A 25,394-nucleotide genomic window follows, 5' to 3' on the forward strand; every position below is an offset into this window, starting at 1 on the left:
CTTTTGCCTAAAAGCTTTTACCTAAAGTCCCCACAGCCCCTCCTCATATCTACTCAACCCTCCTCCTCCAAAACCAGCTTCTCCAACATTACGAACGATCAACTTTCCTCTTTACAGTCCAAATCACACCTCACCACCTGCAAACTTGACACAATCCCGTCCCACCTCATCCCTAACCTTACCACAATCTTCATCCCAACCCTAACCCACCTCTTCAACCTGTCGTTAAAAACTGGTGTCTTCCCCTCATGCTTCAAACATGCCTCGATCACACCCATCCTCAAAAAGCCCTCCCTTGACCCATCCTCTCTGTCTAGCTATTGCCTCATATCACTTCTCCCCTACACCTCAAAACTACCGGAACAACACATCCATTCTGAACTGTCCTCCCACCTCTCCTCCTGCTCCCTCATTGACCGCTTACAATCTGGCTTCCAACCGCATCACTCCACTGAAACTGGCCTGACTAAAGTCATCAATGACCTACTAACTTCCAAATCCAAGCGATACTACTCAGTCCTCCTCCTCATGGACCTGTCATCTGCCTTTGACACATTGGACCATTCCCTCATACTGCAAACTCTCTCATCTCTTGGCATCACAGATTTGGCCCTAGCTTGGATCACCTCATACCTAACAGATCAGACATTCAGTGTCTCCCACTCACACACCACCTCCTCACCTTGCTTTCTATCTGTCAGGGTTCCCCAAGGTTCAATCCTATGGCACCTGCTCTTCTCCATTTACACCTTCGGCCTGGGACAGCTCATAGAGTCCCACGGCTTTCAATATCATCTCTATGCTGATGACACACAAATCTACCTCTCCGGACCTGATATCATCTCCTTAATAACCAGAATCCCATAATGTCTGTCCGCTATTTCACCCTTCTTCTCTGCTAGACTTCTAAAACTTAACATGGATGAAACTGAATTCCTCATCTTTCCCCAATCTCACTCAACCCCCACATCTGATCTATCCATCATAGTCAATGGCTGCCCACTCTCCCCAGTTCCGCAAGCTTGCTCCCTTAGGGTAACCCTGGACTCTAATCTCTCCTTCAAACCACATATGCAAGCTCTTTTCACTTCATGCCGACTCCAACTCGAAAATATCTCCTGTATCCGCACATTCCTTAACCACGAATCTGCAAAAACATTAGTGCACACCCTCATTGTCTCCCGCCTCGACTACTGTAACCTCCTGCTTTGTGACCTCCCTTCTACCACTCTTGCACCCCTCTATAATAAACTCTGCTGTCCGGCTAATCCACCTTTCTCACTGCTATTCCTCAGCCCCTCTCTGTCAATCCCTTCACTGGCTCCCTATTACCCAGAGACTCCAGTTCAAAACCTTAACCATGGCATACAAAGCTATCCACAATCTGTCTCCTCCATACATCTGTGACCTAGTCTGCCAGTACTTACTTGCACACAACTTCCGATCCTCACAAGAACTCCTTCTCTACTCCCCTCTTATCTCCTCTTTCCACAATCGCATACAAAACTTCTCACGTGCATCCCCCCTACTCTGGAACTTTCTACCCCAACACATCAAACTCTCGCCTACTGTGGAAACCTTCAAAAGGAACCTGAAGACCCACCTCTTCAGACAAGCCTACAACCTGCAGTAACACCATACCGCTGCATGATCAGCTCTACCCTCGCCTAGTGTATCCTCACATATCCCTTGTAGATTGCGAGCCTTCATGGGCAGGGTCCTCTCTCCTCCTGTACCAGTCGCTGACTTGTATTGTTCAAGATTATTGTAATTGTAATTGTTTGCAAAGTATACCCCTTTCACATATAAAGCGCCATGGAATAAATGGCGCTATAATAATAAATAGTAATAAAATAATAAATAACAAAGAAAATGTTTTTTATTTTGTTTCAAGTATAGTCCACTGGATACTTTTAATAGAAAAAATCTATACAGGTAGACAACAGTCTATAAGCAGTAGTGTTGAGCCACCCCCGTAGTGTTCGAGTTCGGTTCGGTTCGTCGAACACCCGTGTGTTCGCCGAACTGTTCGTCGAACTGTTCGTCGAACACCTTCGAACACCGTTAAAACCAATGGCAGGCAAACAAAAACACATAGAAACACATAGAAAACACCTTCAAAGGTGTCCAAAAGCTGACAAACTGCTCAGAAGACATAACTAACACATGGAAAAGTGACAAGTACATATAGTCATGCGAAAATAAAAGAGGTGGAGGAGTAAAAGGAGGGGGAGACACAGATATAGGCATGTCATGCCCTTCTAAAATCCAAAAAGTGAGAAGCCGACACGGCCAGTCCGCTCCTGCCCGTGCCACCTCCATGTCGCCGGGTTTGTGCCAGAGCCGCGGTGAACCCTGACGGCCAGCCCCCCTCTCCCAATACTGGTGCCTGTCCGCTGGTGGGTCGAGCGAGCCCCCCTGTGGTGGAGGCAGCTCTAAGCTTTTTAATTTAAATTGTCTCTCTAATTTGAATGAATACACTTTAAATCCATTTACAAGGATCTATTGGAGGGCAAGTCTCATGCCAGCAGCCGCGGTAATTCCAGCTCCAGTAGCGTCCACTAAAGCTGCTGCAGTTAAAAAGCTTTTATAAGGATCGAGCTCGGCTGTCCACCGCAAGGCATCCTACTGCCAGTCCCAGCCCCTATGCCTTGGGGTGCCTCCTGATGCTCTTCACTAAGTATCCCATGGTCCCGAAGCATTTCCTTTGAAAAAATTAAGTGTCTAAACTACAGGTGGTGCAGCTTGCTTAACAGCCGGGATAATCCGCTTACTAGCAGACACTGCTACTAGGCACAAAGTATTTCCTGGGCTAGATGCAGTTAAAAATTTGTAATTAGATACTCTCGTTGGATGCTGAGAAAGCATTCCATAGAGTCTCCTGGCACGCCATATATGATTCTCTTAAAAAGCTTGGGGTAGGGGTCTAGGGGACCCTTTTATAGCCAAAATCACGGCCCTGTACCGCAATACGTCACCTAGGCTGAAGATAAATGGAACTGTAGCACCCTGAGGGCTCGGTTGCTAAAGACGTATTGCACCTCACCCAGAGGTGTGATATCTCACTCTCAGGTAAGGATGGAGTGTGGATCAGGACCCGACACCTGCATGCATTACACCACATTGCCGTGGGGCAGGGCGACCAATATGCCCCTGAGATGGGCACGACAGTCCCTGTCCCTGGCTGGAGTGGGGGGAGGGAACACTGAGGAAGGGGAACCCTGTAGTGCAGGAGCAGGGAGGAAGCAGTTCCTGGGTGCATTGAGAAGGGAGTATAAAAGGTGGGCACCATCTTAGTTCAGTGCAGAGAAGTCTGAGCAGAAGTGGCAGGGAGCAGGGGCTCTGCATGAGCTCTGCTCCGGAGGCGGGCCTAGTAACAGAGGCCCAGGCCTGGAAGAGGGAGAAGGAAGGAAGAGGAGCGGAGAAGGCTCCAGGAACGAGGAATGAAGGGATCCCAGGGGTGCGGACGGGCGAGTCGCCACCGCACGCCCGAATCCACCTGCGTGGAGGGGTCAGGCCAAAGGGGGAGACCGGTCCCCGAACTAGTGGAGGCAGGAAACGACCCTCAGCTAGAAACCGGAGGCTCTGACATTTTATGTGGCGCAGCCCCTCGCTACACCCGCTAGGAAGGCACCACATAGGGTCAGGGAAACTGGCGCCAAGTTTACCAAGAGGAGGCCCGAGGCAGCCGGACAGAAGTGTTGGTAAGAAAGGCCAGACAAAGGACACACAAAGGGGGTCCTGTGAAGTGCTCCAAAGTTATCTGGGAGTTGTCTGAGCCCCTCACCTGGTGAGCACAGTACGACGTGGGCAGCCGTTACCTGCAGACGTGGTCTGGATAATAAGAACTGTGAGTAAAGGCCCTGAACTGCATCACTGACTCCGTGTCGTTACTGCTGCTGCCCTGCACCATCACCCCCATCCTCCGCATACACTGCCCTGAGGCTATACTCCTCCCGTGGGGAGTTATGCTACGCTCTGCTGCACCCACAACACCAGCCTCAGTGGTCTGCCCTGTAGCGGCGGTTCACTCTGACCGCAATCCACGGGTGGCGTAGTCGGACATTTAAACATGAAAACCACATAAATAGTTCCGCCACTGGTTTGACCGCCCTGAGCCACGGAACTGGGTCGCCGCCACGAAGACTACAACCACCAGCATCCACCAAAAAGGGTCCGGCTCCGGGTGTCCCAAGGCCCAGGGGGTGCGTCAGAACATTTTCATCACCTTTCACAATCACCAATGGGACAAGGCAGTGATGTCCTCTGTCCCCTCTCTTATACATCCTAGTGACGGAGCACCTGCTCTCATCAATTCGCCATAACCCCAATATTAGGTGGATTGAGGTGGGAGGCACCGAGTACAAGTGCTCTCTATTTGCTGATGATGTCCTAGTATATATCACTCAATCACATATATCCATCCATGCTGTTATGGCTGAAATAGATCACTTTGTTACATGGTAAAATTTTAAAAGCAATGCAGCGAAGTCTGAGGCCCTCAATGTCTCCCTCCCCAAATCCATATAGGATTCCATCCAGTCCAACTTTCCCTTTGCCTGGCCCTCACAGGGTATCAAATACTTAGGAATTCCTATTCATAGAGACCTCTCCCATCTATGTTATCTTAATTTTGGGCCCTTTATTGAACAACTCCATACAGACCACGGTTGGCAAGTTAGAACTGTAAGATTCACTACGTGAACCACTGGTGTTTTGTGGAAAAGCACATGTACACTGCGTTCCAAATTATTATACAAAAAGTGTTTAGGAGTGATAAGGGAAGAATTTGTTTGTTTGTCAGTTAAACTCATTGATGGTGATGTGTGTCAGGGCTCTTTATATCACTGTAAGCAATTGCAGACACCTGTGCTAATTAGTTTGGCAGGTGTGTCCAATGAAAGGCAAGACTACTTAAGAAGGCTCTCTCACATTATTAAGCAGCCTACATTTTCTGCCAAAATGGGAAAGAAAAAGGATGTGTTGGCTGCTGAGAAGCAACAAATTGTGGAGTGTTTAGGTCAAGGCATGACTACAATCAACATTGTGCGATGATCAGGATGAAGTGTCTTGGCAATCAAGAAGTATGTAGCTGATTCACAGTACACACGTGTGCGTGCTGATAAGGGCAAATTGAGGACTCTTTCCTACAGGCAATTACGTCAGGTTGAAAGAGCAGCGGCAAAAAAGCCTTGTCATAGCAGCAGACAAGTTTTTGAAGCTGCTTGTGCCTCCAACGTCCCCCGAACAACAAGATGCAGGGTCCTTCAGAGGTTTGCAGCTGTGCATGCGCCATCCTGTCGACCTCCTCTATCCACTTCACACAAGCAGAAACGGCTCCAGTGGGCCAAACATTACATGAAGACTGATTTCAAAACTGTTTTGTTCACGGATGAGTGCCGTGCAGCGCTCGATGGTCCAGATGGATGTGTAGCACCCTGAGGATTCGGCTGCTACAGGGGTATTGCACCTCAACCCAGAGGTGTGATATTCCACTCCCGGGTAAGGAAGGAGTGTGGAACTGAGCTCAGATAGACTGCATGCACTACATACATCCCATTCCAGAGGAGCAGGCCGACGGTACTCCCACTTAGAAATGTGCAGGTACAACCGAGCCTGTTCCTGGCTGGAGTGGGAGGGGGGTGGTACATCCCATGTAGTGTAGGGGCAGATAGGGGGAGCAGTCTGGGTAGTGATAGGAGCTCATTGGGTGCTGGTCACCTGAGCTCACACATAGAGGGATATATAAGGAGGGCACCAACTTAGATCAGGGTCAGACGCTGAGAACAAGTCAGTTGGAGAGGAGAGAGAAGGAAACAGCAGCCCTGGAGAGAGAGAGAGTGGAGCAGAGAAAGACCCAGAGGGGGAAGACTGAAGGGACCCAAGAACCCAAATTAGAGCACCGGGTGAGGAGTCAGCAAGAGGGTACCGGAACCCAAGCTGGTGGGGGCAAAGACATTCCCCAGCCAGAGACCGGAGACCGTGGGCAGTGTCTGTCACGGTCACCCACCACATTCACCCCGAAGGCACACCACATGAAGGGTCAGGGAACCCAGGGCCAAGGGTGTCCCCAAAGAAGGCCCGAGGGAGCTGGACCTAGGTGAATCACTGGTGGGGACGGCTGAAGAAAGGACAGAGGGAGAGCTCAGGGCCACGCTCTGGACTTGTTTGGGGGTTGGCCGGATCCAGGACCTGGTGGACGCAGCACGGCTCGGGTGGTCACTAGCAGCTGGAGTGACCAGTACAACATCAGCAGTAAGTAAACACCCTTAACTGCACAACCCGAGTCTGTCTTCATTGCCGGCTGCATCGCACCACCACAACCCCCATCCTCTGCGCCTGTCCCCTCTGAGGCTATACCCCTCCCGTTGGGGGTTATCTCACCAAGCTGCGCACCCACCATCAGCCTCAGCGGACCCTGCAGCAGCGGCGGCCACAGTGACCGCATCACAACGGGTGGCGTAGTCGACACAAAAGAACTTTAGTAACCCTAACCCACCTCTTCAATCTATCACTAACAACCGGAGTCTTCCCCTCATGTTTCAAACATGCCGCAATCACACCCATCCTCAAAAAGCCCTCCCTTGACCCTTCCTCTCTGACCAGCTACCGCCCCATATCACTTCTCCCCTTTGCCTCAAAACTTCTAGAACAACATGTCCACCTTGAACTGTCCTCCCACCTCTCCTCCTGCTCCCTCTTCGACCGTCTACAATCTGGCTTCCGACCGCATCACTCGACTGAAACTGCCCTGACCAAAGTCACAAACGACCTACTAAATGCCAAATCCAAGCGACACTACTCCATCCTCCTCCTTCTGGACCTGTCATCTGCCTTTGACACAGTGGACCATTCCCTCTTACTCCAGATTCTCTCATCTCTTGGCATCACGGACTTGGCTCTATCTTGGATCTCCTCATACTTAACAGACAGGACATTCAGCGTCTCCCACTCACGCACCACCTCCTCATCTCGCCCCCTATCTGTCGGTGTCCCCCAAGGTTCAGTTCTAGGACCCCTGCTCTTCTCCATCTACACCTTCGGCCTGGGACAGCTCATAGAGTCTCACGGCTTTCAGTATCACCTCTATGCTGACGACACACAGATCTACCTCTCTGGACCCGATATCTCCTCCCTACTAACCAGAATCCCACAATGTCTGTCCGCCATCTCATCCTTCTTCTCCGACAGGTTTCTAAAACTCAACATGGATAAAACAGAGTTCATCATCTTTCCACCCTCTCATTCACATCCCCCATCTGACCTATCCATCAACATCAATGGCTGTTCACTCTCCCCAGTCCCACAAGCTCGCTGCCTTGGGGTAACCCTGGACTCTGATCTCTCCTTCAAACCACATATTCAAGCCCTTTCCACCTCCTGCCGACTCCAACTCAAAAACATCTCCCGGATCCGTGCATTCCTCAGCAAAGACTCTGCAAAAACACTAGTGCATGCCCTCATCATATCCCGCCTCGACTACTGCAACCTCCTGCTCCGTGGCATCCCTTCCAACACTCTTGCACCTCTCCAATCTATCCTAAACTCTGCTGCTCGACTAATCCACCTGTCCCCCCGCTATTCCCCGGCCTCTCCTCTCTGTCAATCCCTTCACTGGCTCCCTATTGCCCAGAGAATTCAGTTCAAAACTCTAACCATGGCATACAAAGCCATCCACAACCTGTCTCCCCCATACATCTGTGACCTAGTCTCCCGGTACTTACCTGCACGCAACCTCCGATCCTCACAAGATCTCCTGCTCTACTCTCCTCTTATCTCCTCCTCCCACACTCGTATACAAGATTTCTCCCGTGCTTCCCCCCTACTCTGGAACTCTCTACCCCAACATATCAGACTCTCGCCGACCGTGGAAACCTTCAAAAGGAACCTGAAGACCCACCTCTTCCGACAAGCCTACAACCTGCAGTAAACACCACTGCACGACCAGCTCTACCCTCACCTACTGTATCCTCACCCATCCCTCGTAGACTGTGAGCCCTCGCGGGCAGGGTCCTCGCTCCTCCTGTACCAGTCGCTGACTCGTTTTGTTAAGATTATGTAAATGCTTTTGTTATGTATATCCCTATCACATGTAAAGCGCCATGGAATAAATGGCGCTATAATAATAAATAATAATAATAATCTGTAAAGCTGCCACATAACACTTAGCTTGACGCCCTGGGCACGGGACCGGGTCACAGCCGCTCGGAGACTACAACCCCCCATCTGATCCGGTGCCGGGTATTCCCCTCAAAAAGGAATATGTCCCAGGGGGCGCGTCAACTTTGGCGTAGTCGGCAGGATTACGTGCCCGCAACACCCGGGTACTGCGTGCCTGAAGAAAAGTGCAAGTTTACCTCAGAAAGAAGACTCCTGCCGGTTCCGGAGGGTCCACGCCATCGGACTCCATCACCAGTCGTTTCCCGCCGATTGTCCGCCATTTCCAGCTTGTTCCCGCCATCTGCAGAGTTTCCCGCCACTGGGCGACGCTTCCCGCCAAAACCGCAGATTTCCCGCCTTGGAAGAGCAGCGGACGCCATTATGGGCGTGCCAAAGGAGGGCAAGAGGCCACCTCCCATCGTGGGCCAGGACAGAAAATGGCGCCAAAAATGGAAACCGCCCCCACCAACAGAGACTGTGATGCTGGAGGTGTCTGTCAGCGTGAAAGAACTCCCCCTGGAGCTGACAGTCACCGAGTTGCCCCGGGACCGCCCTCGAGGTGGGAGGAGACGAAAGAGAAGAGAAAAGATGGGTGTCGCTTGGAGCAGTCTGGAGCGAGCGCACCCGGAGGCAAGAGGTCTAACAAGGAGTAGCGGAGGAGCTCACCCGGAGATGGAAAGAAAGCAGAACAGCACCGGCCCGCTGGCCAGGAGTCTGCTAGAGACCGAGGAAGGAGGGCAGAGCAGCACCGGCCCGCTGGCCAGGAGCCTGCCGGAAGCCGAGCAGAGCAGCACCGACCCGATGGTCAGGAGCCTGCTAGAGTCCACAACCCCGCTAGGTCTAGCGGAGATCCTAGCGCAGCTCCCCCGAGACCGGGAGTGTGCACAAACTGCCCTGGAGGGCCTCGCAAGGAGGATGGCCCGGGTACAGCGTGGGATACTGGCGGAGTGGGGCCGGGAGATGACCCAGCAAGCAAAGACCAGTCAACGGAGCACGCTACCCTGGAAGAGGAAGCAGACCGCCTCTGAGGATGGCGCGGGAGGACCCAAGGCCGGAGACGGCGCCGAGGAGGGAGCCGAACGCATGGAGGCAGGTAAAGGGGACGCCTATACCCCAAGCCGAGAAACCGCCCACCTGCCCCAGCTCCCCGTCGCAGAGCCCGAAAGTCCCCCTGCTGTGCCCGTAGCCGCCAGGTCACCGCCATGGACTAGGCCCCGACCGGAAGCCGCCGCAGCGACCCCTGTGACGTCACGCGCCCCGACCCGGAGCGTGACAAAGCAGGAAGTACCACCAGCCTGGTCGCAAGGCCTAGTACCCCCGGGCGCCGCACCACCAACAGCGCCCCCTACCTCCGCGGAGCCTCCGGCCTGGCCGCAAGGCCAGGTAGCCCAGGGCGCCGCCGTCCTAACGGTGCCCTTCACCTTCCAGGTGCCCCAGGCCTGGCCGCAAGGCCTGGGCAACCCGGGCGCCACCACCACCGCGCCCGCGCCCGCAATACCTAGGGTGCCACACCTGGGGGAGGACCTCTTCGGCCAGCTCACATGGCCGGACGGGCGGCCCTTCATCTGGCCCGAAGGGTACCCTGAGCTGGAGCGGCAGCAAAGACTAGGGCCCTTGTGTGAGCCCCTAATCCCGGCTCCGAAGCCCGTGGCTCGGGTCTCGCCTCCTCTAGCAGAAGCCCAATTCGTGTGGGACCCCACGGGAGAAGATTTGATGGGGTTCACCGGAGAAACTCGGGCAGCCGCAGCTGAACGTACAGAGTGTTGCCGTCAACAGCTGGCAGAGTTTAAGAGAGAACGGGAGGAGAGGCGGGTCAGAGAACAACAGGCCCAAATCCAGAGCGCGGAGCAGAAGAGCCGGACTAGGAGGAACCCCCGTGCAGCGCATTGTCCCCGCACCATCGGGACAGTGATAAAGTTCAACCCGCAGCATGGGTGGGGCTTTATTCGGGACCGTAACAACCGCGGTGACGTTTTTGTGACCCGCAGAGACGTCGAGTCCCACCTGCCGGAAGGTCACAAAGGCCGTGACCTCTACGTCGGAGACGAGGTCACTTTCACCCGGCACAAGTGTGCCAAAGGACCTTACGCCCTCCACGTACACCGCTTGACGGAGGAGGAGTTGCGGTACGGAGAGGAGGAGCCAGAGGACCCGGACGGGTCTGAAGAAACATCATATCAAGAAAGAGCAGGAGGAAGACGCCGTTGAGTGCGGCAGAGCAGGAGCTGTAAATAGTTACCCAATCGGGGTATATAGAAACTGAAACTGTTGCTGCTAAAATAGTCCCCGTTGGGACCAGGGAACTGTTTACCCGTTAACCCCTTCATCCTACAGGCTGAGGACTGTGAGCAGCCATTCCCTACCCTCTACCTGGCCGAGGACTGAGAGCGGCCAACTTTCAACTTCCCCTGTATATAGTTGCGCGTCCTAAAGCGCCCCCTACCGGTTTTATAAGAAAACCAGATTTTTCTAAGAGACTGTCGCACTTTTCCCGGACACACGTTGCACAGTGTCCGGAGGAGGAACCAGAGACAAGAGAAGTCTACGAGAATGTTTATATAAAAAGTTTTATATATATATAATGTTTATATGTTTTATATGTTCATATAAAAATTTTGTATGTTTTGGTGTTTTATGTCTTACAGCCCGAGGACGTGCTGTGATTTACCAGGGGGGAATGTAGCACCCTGAGGATTCGGCTGCTACAGGGGTATTGCACCTCAACCCAGAGGTGTGATATTCCACTCCCGGGTAAGGAAGGAGTGTGGAACTGAGCTCAGATAGACTGCATGCACTACATACATCCCATTCCAGAGGAGCAGGCCGACGGTACTCCCACTTAGAAATGTGCAGGTACAACCGAGCCTGTTCCTGGCTGGAGTGGGAGGGGGGTGGTACATCCCATGTAGTGTAGGGGCAGATAGGGGGAGCAGTCTGGGTAGTGATAGGAGCTCATTGGGTGCTGGTCACCTGAGCTCACACATAGAGGGATATATAAGGAGGGCACCAACTTAGATCAGGGTCAGACGCTGAGAACAAGTCAGTTGGAGAGGAGAGAGAAGGAAACAGCAGCCCTGGAGAGAGAGAGAGTGGAGCAGAGAAAGACCCAGAGGGGGAAGACTGAAGGGACCCAAGAACCCAAATTAGAGCACCGGGTGAGGAGTCAGCAAGAGGGTACCGGAACCCAAGCTGGTGGGGGCAAAGACATTCCCCAGCCAGAGACCGGAGACCGTGGGCAGTGTCTGTCACGGTCACCCACCACATTCACCCCGAAGGCACACCACATGAAGGGTCAGGGAACCCAGGGCCAAGGGTGTCCCCAAAGAAGGCCCGAGGGAGCTGGACCTAGGTGAATCACTGGTGGGGACGGCTGAAGAAAGGACAGAGGGAGAGCTCAGGGCCACGCTCTGGACTTGTTTGGGGGTTGGCCGGATCCAGGACCTGGTGGACGCAGCACGGCTCGGGTGGTCACTAGCAGCTGGAGTGACCAGTACAACATCAGCAGTAAGTAAACACCCTTAACTGCACAACCCGAGTCTGTCTTCATTGCCGGCTGCATCGCACCACCACAACCCCCATCCTCTGCGCCTGTCCCCTCTGAGGCTATACCCCTCCCGTTGGGGGTTATCTCACCAAGCTGCGCACCCACCATCAGCCTCAGCGGACCCTGCAGCAGCGGCGGCCACAGTGACCGCATCACAACGGGTGGCGTAGTCGACACAAAAGAACTTTAGTAACATCTGTAAAGCTGCCACATAACACTTAGCTTGACGCCCTGGGCACGGGACCGGGTCACAGCCGCTCGGAGACTACAACCCCCCATCTGATCCGGTGCCGGGTATTCCCCTCAAAAAGGAATATGTCCCAGGGGGCGCGTCAGATGGAGTGGAGGATGGCTGGTTGATGGACACCCCACGCAAACACGGCTACAGCGCCAACAAGGAGGAGGTGGAGTAATGTTTTGGGCTGGAATCATGGGGAGAGAGATTGTCGGCCCCTTTAGGATCCCTGAAGGCGCTAAAGATGAACTCCATAATGTATGTGGATTTTCTCAAACAGCACTTCCTGCCATGGTTCAAGAAGAAGAACCGTGTATTTCACAGCAAGATCATTTTTCTGCATGATAATGCACCATCTCATGCTGCACATAAAACATCTGCATCTCTGGCTGATATGGGCATAAAAGGGGACAAACTTATGGTGTGACCCCCATGCTCCCCTGACCTCTACCCCATTCAGAACCTTTGGAGCATCATTAAAAGGAGTGTCTATGATGGCGGGAGGCAGTTCACATCTAAGCAACAGCTCTGGGAGGGTATTCTGTCCTCATGCAAAACAATTGAAGCAGAAACCATCCAAAACCTGACAAATTCAATGGACGAGAGAGTTCAGAAGCTCCTTTCGAACAAGGGGTCCTATGTGAAAATGTAACATCACCTAGAATAAAGTTTTGAGTTGAAAACTGTTTGATTTCAGTTTCTAACAACCTGCTAATGCTTATAATTTCAAAAATGACCATTTTTTTGGTCTTTATTAAAATGAAAAGGTTGATCGAAAAGTTTGGGGGATCTAAGAGTGTGGCAACCCAGTAGTCATGATTACTTCGAATTCTGACAATATGAGGGTCATGCTGCAGGTAGTGCAGCAAGAAGGCACTTATGTGCCTTGCGCATCTCGGAGCCCCAAAATTATTTTCCGGGCTAGATGCAGCTAAAAATTATTTTTAATTTTAAATCTGGTGAAGCTTTAGTATAGATGGCCTAATAGGATCAGTGCTGCACACTGCTACAAAGCCCAAATTATTTTCCAGTCAAGATACAGATAAACATGATTAGTAATTTGAAAGCTTAAAACGGTTGGTAGGGTGATTTTAACCAATCATCAAGCTTTTACTCTCCCCAGGATGACACAGGGGTAGAAAAGTCGTTTCGGATCCATGATTTGTTCATCTTTATGAACGTGAGTCTGTCTACATTATCAGTGGAGAGCCGCGTGCGCTTATCTGTCAGCACACCACCAGCAGCGCTGAACACACGTTCAGACAGAACGCTGGCTGCGGGGCATGACAAGATCTCCAAGGCGTAAGTGGCTAGCTCCGGCCATTTATCCAGATTGGAAGCCCAAAAAGAGCAAGGGTCCAGTGACACAGTCGTGGCTTCAATGTTTACTTGGAGATACTCCTGTACCATCGTCTCTAGGCGTTGACTATGTGTCAGACTTCTTGTCTCCTGTGGCCTTGCAAAGGATGGGCTAAAAAAGTGGTGAAATGATTCCGCAAAATTGATGTTACCAGCAGATACTGTGGTTCTGTCACGGTTTGAGTGCTGAACACTTGACGGTCCCACGGTTGGCAAGTTGGAACTGTGAGATTCACTACGTGCACCACTGGTATTTTGTGGAAAAGCACATGTAAGATTCTGCAACAGTCTCTGCTGATACTCCTGCATGCGTGCATCCCTTTCTATGGCAGGAATAATTTCTGCAAATTTACTTTTGTACCGGGGATCTAACAGTGTGGCAACCCAGTAGTCAGGATTATTTCTAATTCTCACAATTCGAGGGTCATGTTGCAGGTAGTGCAGCAAGAAGGCACTCATGTGTGTTGCGCATCCAGGAGCACCAAGTCCCTGTTGTGTTGGTTGGCGAGGTAACAATCATGCTTCCTTCCTCTGTCCTCTCCCCCCAACCTCGCACAACAGAAATGTGATCAAGGTCTCCCTCATCTGATGAGTCTTCCATCAGTTCGTCCTCCACTTCTTCCTGGGCTCCTGCACCTTCCTCACTAGTTTGGCTGCTACCATGCGCCATGGTAAAACCATCTCCCCCACCCTCACATGCCTGCCGCCTTGGTGCTGCCGACCGTCTGGACCTTGCAGATGTTAGCCCTTCCGCATACAACTCCTCCTCCTCTACTTCCTCCACCTCCTCTTGTGCCACCACCTGACTCCGAATTCTGTTTAACATGTGCTCCAGCATGTAAATCACCGGAATAGTCATGCTGATAATGGCATCGTCAGCACTAAACATCTTCGTCGCCATTTCAAAACTGTGCAGAAGGGTGCATAGGTCCCTGATCTGAGACCACTCCTCCAGCGTGATTTGCCCCACCTCTGAATCTCGTTGGCCCAGGCTATACGTCAGAACGTATTGCACCAGGGCTTGTCGGTGCTGCCACAGTCGCTGCAACATGTGCAGAGTTGAATTCCACCGGGTAGGCACATCGCATTTTAGCCGGTGAAGTGGCAGGCCCAACGACTTCTGTAGAGATGTAAGTCGCTGAGCTGCGGGATGCGAACGGCGGAAGTGAGCACACAGCGACCGTGCCCTCTGCAGAAGGCCATCTAGTCTGGGATAGTGGGCTAAAAATTGCTGGACAACCAGGTTCAACACGTGAGCCATACAAGGCACGTGTGTGACTTTTCCCCGGCGAAGGGCCGCACCCAGGTTTGCAGCATTGTCGCACACGGCCTTCCCTGGTTTCAGGTCCAGTGGAGACAACCATTCATGAAATTGGTTCTCCAGAGCTGACCACAACTCCTCAGCTGTGTGACTCACATTTCCCAGACATTTCAATGTAAAAACTGCCTGATGACGTTGAGCCCTACTGCCAGCATAGTAAGGAGGTGTGCAGGATCCCTTCTGCGCAGTTAGAAAGCTTGTGGCATGACCAGACAGGCTTTGGGTGCAGGTGGAAGACCGAGAGGAGGTTGAGGAGGCAGAAGCAGTGGTGGAACTTTGACATAAAGAGGATTGACGCACAACTCGTGGGGACGGCAAGACTTGGACAGCAGTCCCTTGTCCTGCTGTCACCATAGTTACCCAGTGCCCAGTCAGCGACATGTAACGCCCCTGTCCATGCCTACTCGTCCAAGTGTCTGTGGTGAAATGCACCCTGTCACACACAGAGTTTCTCAAAGAAGCGGTGATGTTGTGTGCGACATGCTGGTGGAGCGCAGGCACACCTTTCTTTGAGAAGTAGTGCCGACTGGGCATCTGGTACTGGGGCACTGCGACGGACATAAGCTCTCGAAAATCCTCTGTGTCCACCAGGCGGAAAGGCAGCATTTCTGTAGCCAAGAGCTTGCAGATGGTGAAATTCAACCTCTTAGCTTTCTCATGGCTAGGAGGAAATGGTCTTTTACTTGTCCACATCTGAGGGACCGAGGGCTGGCTATTGTGCTTAGACGGGGTTGATAAGGGTGTCCCCGGCAAACTGCCGGTCTGTGAGGAAGATGCAGGCGGACATGTTAGGTTGCCTTGATCCAAAGGTGGTGCTATCGATGTCGGACAGCGCTCAAGACCAGCTGGTGTTACCACCTCCAAAGAAAATGATGACCTGCCAATCACGCTGGCTGTTGCGGGTAAAGAGGTGGCAGGTCTGCGCCCCAAAACAGGTGTGACTGCTGTCCCCCCAGTCACAGAGGATGAAGAGGCCGCGGATGCACAAGATATGGCAGACGGTGGTTGGCCCGGCCGGCTAGACCGCATTGTAGCACACTGAGCTTCCCACTGCAACTTATGCTTCATGTCCATGTGCCGGTTCATGCATGAAGTACTCAAACTATGTATTTTTTGGCCTCTACTTAGCTTTTGCTGACAAATGTTACAGATAACACGAGTTGGGTCATCTTTATCGATCTGAAAAAATGCCCAGGCTATGCAAGGCTTAGCACCCATGCGACCTGAAGAGCCACCACGACTTGTGGTGAGAGGCAGAGTTGTGTTTGAGGATGCAGTTGTTGACGTGCTTCCAGTACTACGTCTCTGTCCAGGAAGGCGCAACCTGACCTCGTCGTCACTAGCATCTTCCTCCACCTCCTCTGCTGACCTCATCTCTTGGCTGACTGTGGGTTGACAGTAAGTGGGATCTCCGAACTCATCATCATCACCCTGTGCGTTATCACACCCGTCGTCCTCAGAGCCAACCTGTTCCTGCCCTGACAAAAAACTAAAGTTGTCGCTCCAATCAGGTATTTGAGTCTTATCATCGTCTTCCTCATTGTCTCCACCAACAGGAGTTACAGTTTGGGAATGAGGGTCTACATTATGGTCAGAACCTTCTGCGTCTGGTCCTGGATCCGACTCATAAAGATTCTGGGCATCAGTGCAGATCATTTCCTCGTCTGGATTCACAGAAGCGCTGGAGTCGACCTCTGATTCCCAGGCTATAGTATGAGTAAACAGCTCTGCAGACTCAACCATCTGTTCTACCTCATACTCAGACGGGCAGCTGGAGATTTGGGAGCTGTGAGGAAGCAAGTGCGATTTGGGTGACACCTTTGAGGACTGGAGTATTTGTGATGTTGAAGTTGATGTGGAGGAGAGCCCACTTAAAGGAGCACTTGATATCCGTTGAAGCACCTGCTGTTTTTGTGCCTCATCTGGAATTTGTAGCGATTGGCGTGGCCGTAAGAAAGGGATCTTATCACATTGTCCGCTAAAAGAAGTAGACATTTTAGTTTGGCTGGAAGATGGTCTTTCTTCTGCACCTACCCCACGGACACAACCTTTTTTCCCCTTCCCAACACGCCTATTCCCCTTTCCACCAGCAGCAGGCCTTTTTCCACTCATTTTGGTGGTTAACTAATTCACAACTCTGGAGTTGTTTGCACAAAAAAACAATGGATGGTAACCGAGCAGAGCTGAGTGGCCAAACTGTGGTATTAGGCCAAAACTATTGGCTGGGTGAGATGCAGAAAAAAATTATTTTTAATTTGCAACCTGATGGAGGTCAGTATAGATGGACTAATAGACCAAGTCCCACACACCGCTAGAAGCCCAAATATTTTTTCAGAGCTAGATGCAGAAATTTTTTTTATTCAATTTGCAACCTGATGGAGGTCAGTATAGATGGACTAATAGACCAAGTCCCACACACTGCTAGAAGCCCAAATATTTTTTCAGAGCTAGATGCAGAAAAAAATTATTTTTAATTTGCAACCTGATGGAGGTCAGTATAGATGGACTAATAGACCAAGTCCCACACACTGCTAGAATCCCAAATATTTTTTCAGAGCTAGATGCAGAAAAAAATTATTTTTAATTTGCAACCTGATGGAGGTCAGTATAGATGGACTAATAGAACAAGTCCCACACGCTGCTAGAAGCCCAAATATTTTTTCAGAGATAAATGAAGAAAAAAATTATTTTTAATTTGCAACCTGATGGAGGTCAGTATAGATGGACTAATAGAACAAGTCCCACACGCTGCTAGAAGCCCAAATATTTTTTCAGAGATAAATGAAGAAAAAAATTATTTTTAATTTGCAACCTGATGGAGGTCAGTATAGATGGACTAATAGACCAAGTCCCACACACTGCTAGAAGCCCAAATATTTTTTCAGAGCTAGATGCAGAAAAAAATTATTTTTAATTTGCAACCTGATGGAGGTCAGTATAGATGGACTAATAGACCAAGTCCCACACACTGCTAGAAGCCCAAATATTTTTTCAGAGCTAGATGCAGAAAAAAATTATTTTTAATTTGCAACCTGATGGAGGTCAGTATAGATGGACTAATAGACCAAGTCCCACACGCTGCTAGAAGCCCAAATATTTTTTCAGAGATAAATGAAGAAAAAAATTATTTTTAATTTGCAACCTGATGGAGGTCAGTATAGATGGACTAATAGACCAAGTCCCACACACTGCTAGAAGCCCAAATATTTTTTCAGAGCTAGATGCAAAAAAAAATTATTTTTAATTTGCAACCTGATGGAGGTCAGTATAGATGGACTAATAGACCAAGTCCCACACACCGCTAGAAGCCCAAATATTTTTTCAGAGCTAGATGCAGAAAAAAATTATATTCAATTTGCAACCTGCTGGAGGTCAGTATAGAAGGACTAATAGAACAAGTCCCACACACTGCTAGAAGCCCAAATATTTTTTCAGAGCTAAATGAAGAAAAAAATTATTTTTAATTTGCAACCTGATGGAGGTCAGTATAGATGGACTAATAGACCAAGTCCCACACACTGCTAGAAGCCCAAATATTTTTTCAGAGCTAGATGCAGAAAAAAATTATATTCAGTTTGCAACCTGATGGAGGTCAGTATAGATGGACTAATAGAATGATGCTATGCCCAAAAGATTTTACTTCACTAGGTGCAGTAAAAAAATTGGTATTCTATACACAGGTGGTATATCTTGCAACACAGATAGGCTACTCCACTGACTAACACACTCTGCAATAGGCCAAAAAGGATTAGCTTTGCTAGATTCAGCCAAATGCTGTGAAAAAAACTTGCACAGCACTGGCACAGACCTGCCTGGCAAAAACTGATAGGAACTCATGTAACCTAGTCCTGAAAAGGACTCCAATTACAATTAGTCTTTACTCCCACAATCTATCTATTTAAGAGCACAGACCTGCCTGATAAAAGTCGTAGGAAATGCTGTAACCTAGTCCTTAAAAGGACTGCAATCACAACTATTCCCTACTCCCAAGCTATCTGTATATTTGTGCGAAAATTGGCTTGAAATTAACAAGGTATAGCACACACAGCAACAGCGGTGCCGTCTAACACGCAGCTGCAGCAGTGAGAAAATGGTGGCGACGGGGAAAATGGCTTGGTCTTATAGGGCAAGGACATGTGACATACACTGCCAATCACACATGCCCTTGCTTGTGTGAAAAAAAGCACTTCGCTCCGTGTGTGCGCTGCTGATAGGCTGACAGATTGCACCTCCCCACTGCAAATGCGGGAAAGAGAAAAAAAAATGGAGATCTTCATTGTTCCTGCAGAGATCCATCCCCTGCCCTTCCCCCCACCCCGCTGTACACTCAAACTGCGTATTAACATTAATTTTCATCATTACTGAGAAAAAATCCAGTTATGATTTTGGTGCACGAACAGTTATCGAACATAACCTCGAACAGCCGAATTTTTCTCAAATTGTTCGTGTTCGCCGACCGGCTCGAACACCGCCCAAAACAGCTCGAATTTGAGATTGGCGAACAGTTCGAGTAGAACAACTCTCATCTCTAATAAGCAGTGAAGAAGCTGCAGAGTTCAGCAACTGGTCAGCAGGGCCCCAGGAGTTAAGGCCAAACTGATCTGACGGTGAAGGTCTATCTCAAGGATTAGCCACAAATATTATGATCTCGAAAACAGTTTTAATGTAACAGAAATTTGAGCTACTTTAAGACATTTTTTCCCCTTGGTAAATTCATGTCACAATGTGTATTGCTGCAATTTTACAACATTTAAGTGCTACTGTGAAGTTGTAACATAAACAGATATTTCAAAACACATTTTTTATGTATTTTAGCATGGAAATGGGAGCTAAGTCACTTTTAGGCTAAGTGCCCAAGATGCAGAAATGCTGCGGAGCGTTTCTGCATCTCCCTGGCAGAAAAAATGCATGCGGATTGTCAAGCGCTTTTCCAAGTGATTTTAGCATCACTTGGAAAAGTGCTTGACAACTTGGTCACACGATATAAATCCATGCAACCGGCATGGATTTATGTTGTGTGACCAAGTTACGATGCTGCAAATGCAGCATCAATAGCAAAAAAAAGAATAAAAATGTTGAAAAATAAAAAAAAACATTCTACTCACCTTCCGATGGCCCCCGGTTTCCTGTACGGTGCGTCCGATGTCTTCGGCAGCTCGCGGTGCTCAGAAAAGGACCTTCCATGATGTCATTTAGTCATGTGACAGGTCACGCGACCACTGACTTCGGCCGTCGCGTGACCTGTCACATGACTAAATGACATCATGGAAGGTCATTTTACCACCGGAAGCAGCCGAAGAGCCAGCAGCACCGCTGGGAGCAGACCGGGGGCCATCAGAAGGTAAGTATATGTTTTTTATTTTAATTCTTTTTTAACTACAGGTACAATGGTACCCGGGTCTGGAGGAAAGTCTCCTCTTTTCCAGACCCGGGTACCATCCGCACATTGAACCGCATAATATCTGCATGTGTACGTGAAGTCATGCGGATGTTATGTGGTGCAATGCAAGTCAATGGCGGCAATTTTGCCGCGATTCCGCAAAATTAATGGTTGTGCTGCAGATTTTTTCACAATGATAATCCGCAGTGGAAATTTCCGCAGCATATGCACAGCACATGTGGATTATCATTGGGAAACATGGCAGACAACTTAACATGCGTTTTTAATGCGTTTTCGTGGCGGAAATGTTGTCGCAGAAACGCATTAAATTCGCATCGTGGGCACGCAGCCTTAAGATACTAAGGCCCTGATTTATAGAAGTGTTTACACAACTTTTACAGAACAGAAATAGGGATAAGCTGTGTGGTGTGTGTAGTACGTTGTGGCAAATTTTGACTACATTCTTATTTACACCCTAAACTACACCCATTCACCATTTCTTTCTTCCCTGGCAGGAGGACATGTCAGAAGGGGTGGTGATTATTGAATTGTTGTTGCATTTTTTATGCTCTTTCCCTATTATTTGATGTACTTTTGGTACAGTTGCGAAGCAGAGTTATCGATGTGGTTTTTATAGTACAGAAAAGCTTTGATTCTGAACTTAAATTAGTAACTGCAGTTTTTTACATGCTTTTAGACTCCACATAGAAGCCTCTAGAAAAAATAAAGCGCCAAAACTGCACAATCTACCATCATCTTTAGAGGGTACAGTTTTCATAAAATCACATCCACTTTGCTTAGACAGTTGAAAAAAACAGAATTTTTGTGAAAAAAAAGCAGCAGAAAAAATGCAGCCATTAATTAACGCCACTTACCAATCGGCATAAATAACTTGATTTCTTTGTTATGTGTGTTACGATTTCAGGGACCCTAAATATGTCAATGTTATTTGATGATTTGCGATGTTTATAATTTTTTTTTTTTTTTTAAAGTGCATTAAAATGATAATATTGTGATTGTTTTTCATTATTTTTTAGTAATTTCACTGGAAGAAAAAAAATACCTTTTTCTTTACTTCTAGAATACAGGGATATAGAAATACACTGCTAAGTACAGATGTATCTCTATGTACAAGTATAATCGGCCTGTAGGTTTAGTGCCTGCAATGCAGCTTCAAGTATACAAAATAATTCAAAGATGATCAGTGGAAGCTGTGACTTATAGCTTTAGCTGCTGCTCGCAATAATAGAGGTTGTGGGTTTGATTCCCAGAGAACCAGATCTCAAAAAAAGAAAATGGCATTTTTGTAATTGTTTTTCATTATTTTTTAGTAATCATATAGTAAGAAAAAAATCTGACTTTTATTCATCCACTAGAATACAGGGACATAGAAATATATTGCTATGTACAATGTATTTCTATTCCTCAGTATAATCTGCATGTGGGTTCAGTGCCTGCAATGCAGTGTCACGTGTACATAATTGTCCAATGTTGATTAGTGAAGGCTGTGGCTCATAGCTTTAACTGCTGCCTTCAATGATAAAGGTAATTGATATGATTTCTGGGAATACGTGATCACAAGAAAATAAGAGAATTGTTTATATAATTAATGTAATTGTGTGCAGAGCAGAGAGATGCCGGCCCCATCACTGAGGATATTTTCTGGACATTGATTGCATACCAAAAGGCACTGTTTGCCTTACTAAACTGAAGTGAATAGTAATAATGTATGCGCATTGATGCATAATATGTTAACATTAATTAACCAAGGGGAGATATGTAAATAATAAGGATGGGGCGAGCAAAAATAAGAATTTTCCATTTTTATGTTTATTTGTTTGAATTCTTAAATCTGTGCATTGTCTTTCTCACGCCCTATTTCTGGAAATAATTATCACATTCCATTAAACTCTGCCCCAACATTAAAGATGTCAAAAAGATCTAAAACTTGGCTAGTAATATATACCAAACCTTTTTATAACATTCTACACTGCTTGATATCAAACCATTTTTAGGTTTTCTCACTTCAGATCCATTAGCTGCACACAATTATAAAGCTTAAAAATGCAAAGGTGACTATGGTCATCGTTTATGAGCTGCCCAAATGATTATGTAGAGATTTAATCCTGTGAAAGCTGAGTTTTACAGACAATCCTAACTAATCTTATCAATATCTTAATGAAATGTGATGCATTAGTAAAAATATTCTAAGTCAACTCAAAGTGATGCACATGGGTATTTTCATAAAGTTGATACATAAAAGTAATCTATACTACTGGTTTAGTTTTTTGCTCTATTCACAGTTGTATTTATTATTTTAGATCAAGTTTTTATGATTTTTAATAAATGGAATAGAGTGAAATAGTAAAATCGTATGGATCCATTATAACTTAATCTTGGCGTTTAAAAAATTGAAAGGATCTGTATGGGGCATTATCTTAAAAGCCAGTCTACTTACTGAAGAAAGTCTCAGGGGCAACCTGACCTTTACCATGTAGCCCTTATACAGGAATCTGGACTTACAATGGGGCCCTGTGGGTTGTGTACATTGGTAACTGCTGCGAAATTAAGACAAGAGTGATCAACTACTATTCATTAACTGGAGAGATAAGGACAGGTACAAAATCAGGAGATGCAACAAAGTCAGAGGTACAGTTGGGCTCAGTTACCAGGAGGTCAGTCAAAACAGAGCCTAGCTAACCGAGGTTAAGAACAGAGGGAATAACAGAGTTAGACAAAGTCAGGGTCACAATGCACTGACTGATAGCCACCCCTTATGCTGAGCCAGCTGTCAGTCTGTGCCAGGGCCACAGTTACAGCCTCTGCTCTTTATACACTGATCAGTGACTGAACCCCTGCTGGCACCATACTTGTGACTGAACGCCGAACGCTGCCGGAAGAAATAAGGTTAATTACCTCCTGACCACGGGGCTCAAAATATGGGAGCCGGACGGGTTCAGAACGCTATTAATGCCCAGATAAACCCAATATCAGGAGGTTAATAGCGTTTTTTCACGTGACAGGTTCCCTTTAAGAGACCACAATATATGCTATCACTACAAGCTGTTGCTGCCTAAAAGTTGTGTAGATCAACATCTGTAGAGGGTGCCGTGACTCACAGGTGTCTATTATTATGGCCTGTATAAGACATTTTCTTTTAACTCTATCTCTGCATTTGACAGGTACACTCAAATACATCATAATTTTAGCTTTTTAGTTGAAAGAAGTCAAAATACTGTTACTTTATGCAATTTAATGCATAAAAAACAATATTACTCTCGATGTTTGCACCAAAACGACAATAAAATTGATACTCATTTTAACAGTTCTACATGCTGGATCCACATAATAAATAACATGTAAATGCAACTTTGCCCAGATATCACCCTACAATACTTAATCACTTGCTGAAAAAACGGAGAACAATACTTACACCTTGAAATCTGACAATAGTCCCAGGGTATTAGAGGATTATCAGTATAACACCAGGGTCCATGGGCATCATTGTCAGGATTTCTGCAGTAATTTTTTTCAAGTATGGAAACATCTGGCTCCCGAAAAGTATGTCTACAAAAGAAGAAAAATTTCCCTTGTTAGTGAAAAAAAGTTTCTTATAGCAAGTAATAGCTATTTATATATTTCATCGGCAAGTTATTCTACTAATTTTTTTAGTAAAATAATAGAAGCACATATTATTCAGAACCATATATTATCATGACCAAGTAAAAATAAGAAAAAAATATTTTACATTTACACTATTTTAAATAGAATTTTACTGTTTTTAAGTTTTTTGGTACTAAAACAGAAAAAAATATATAATAACTGCATACCTTCGTACGTCAACCATATTTTTCTCCCACATGGAACAAGGAAGCCTAAATCGAGTTCTAGATATTGTCCCTCTGTAGGTGATACCATTGCCATAGTAACACTCTGAAAATACCAAACATATATTAATGCTAAGAAAATCAGCAAAAACAGAGGCCGACACAAAATCCCACCCAAAGGCAAGCAGCAAAAACTGAGTAACAGCTGCTCCAGTGGTTTTTACCTCACACAAAAGAAAAGAGAAAAGCTTTACAACTAAAACCAAACAAGGCTTTGATTGGAAACGAAGACCAAAAGGCTGAATAAATACACAAATGGATTAAAGTTCTTTTTATTAAAAGGAAAAAAAAGCCATCTGGAAAAGAAAAATCTTGTTTTGTTCTGAATTATTTACAATGGATTTGATATGTGAATGTCGAAAGAAGCTTGAGGAAAATTCTGTAATTTTGTCTTAAAAAATGTCATGTATTCTTAAAATTTCTTATGTATAGTAATAGCACAACCATTTGTATTTCTAATATTTGGATTAGAAACACAGTAATTCTCAGTAAGTGCCATTACTAGTATAAAATAAATGATAAGCCAAAGAAAAATACAACCTAAAACTCTACCATTCAACTATATGTCCAGTTAGAGTGATCTCACCTTCATAATCTTTTCCCATATGCCCACAGAAGATTGTAATAGGGTTGTTGCTGTAGCATTTGCATAGATTTCTGAATGACCCATGCAACAAATCTGCAACACGTGAATATCAACCTTCAAGGCTATGTAGTCATCATAAATAGCTCAGAACTTCCCTCTATGACCTAAAAAACTGCTAACAAGCATTTGATCTCATCAGTGACGTAAATTGAAGGTTGAGGGGCCCCGATGCACAAGCTCCAAGAGGCCCCTAACTATCATGGGTCCCTTTTACTCCAGGGACCAAGTGCGACTCCACCCTACACTTAGTACAGTTACGCCTAGGCTGCCAACTGACCAGAAATTCCAGGACAGTCTTTAAAAATAGGGCACTTTTTTGCCCTGTCTGTAACATAAAATTTAAGGTGTTTGTGACTTTTTTGAATACAAATTATTTTGACCATAATTATCATCATTTTACAGTTTACAGTGAATGCAGCTGATGTCTTCATTCCAGAACTATGGGCTGCAGACATGCATCACTGGTAGTTTTCCAATGTGCCTGTAAAAATATTTTATGCCCATGATTTTTTGATAAGCTGTCTAGAAAAAATAAGAATTCAAGTTGGCAACCCTTATAACCCTGACTCTCAAGGAACTTACATCATATTATGTCATATTATGTCTGTGATGACACAAAATCTTTAAATTGATTTCAATCCGGACTTCCTCCTCTGGATCAATAAAACACCTGCGTCAATAACAATAATACTTACAGCAACATAGTATATCAAAGCACTGCATATAATGTTATTGCTGAATACTAGATTTACACACTAGTAACTTAGACCTAAAAGCTCATTTTAGTTATTTTTCAATGCAATGGATTATACTAATCTTCTACTGTAAATCCATATAAGTTGTATTCAAGATGTTGATAAGT

General features: G+C 47.1%; 1 protein-coding gene across 3 annotated transcripts in view; it reads right to left on the reverse strand.

Annotated features, from left to right (window-relative positions):
- The window catches only part of HGF (hepatocyte growth factor), a 258,626-nt gene that overhangs the window by 45,964 nt on the left and 187,268 nt on the right, over positions 1–25,394 (reverse strand). For all 3 annotated transcript variants that reach the window (XM_073652311.1, XM_073652310.1, XM_073652313.1), the window contains exons 10-11: positions 23,830–23,932; positions 23,433–23,566 (exon numbers count right to left, since the gene is read on the reverse strand). In XM_073652311.1, the coding sequence (XP_073508412.1) occupies positions 23,433–23,566; positions 23,830–23,932 (237 nt within the window). The remainder of the gene's footprint in view (positions 1–23,432; positions 23,567–23,829; positions 23,933–25,394) is intronic.

Source organism: Phyllobates terribilis, unplaced genomic scaffold, assembly GCF_046119375.1.
Source record: "Phyllobates terribilis strain yellow unplaced genomic scaffold, ASM4611937v1 Scaffold_11__3_contigs__length_659146591, whole genome shotgun sequence".
In the NCBI taxonomy this organism is placed as follows: domain Eukaryota; kingdom Metazoa; phylum Chordata; class Amphibia; order Anura; family Dendrobatidae; genus Phyllobates; species Phyllobates terribilis.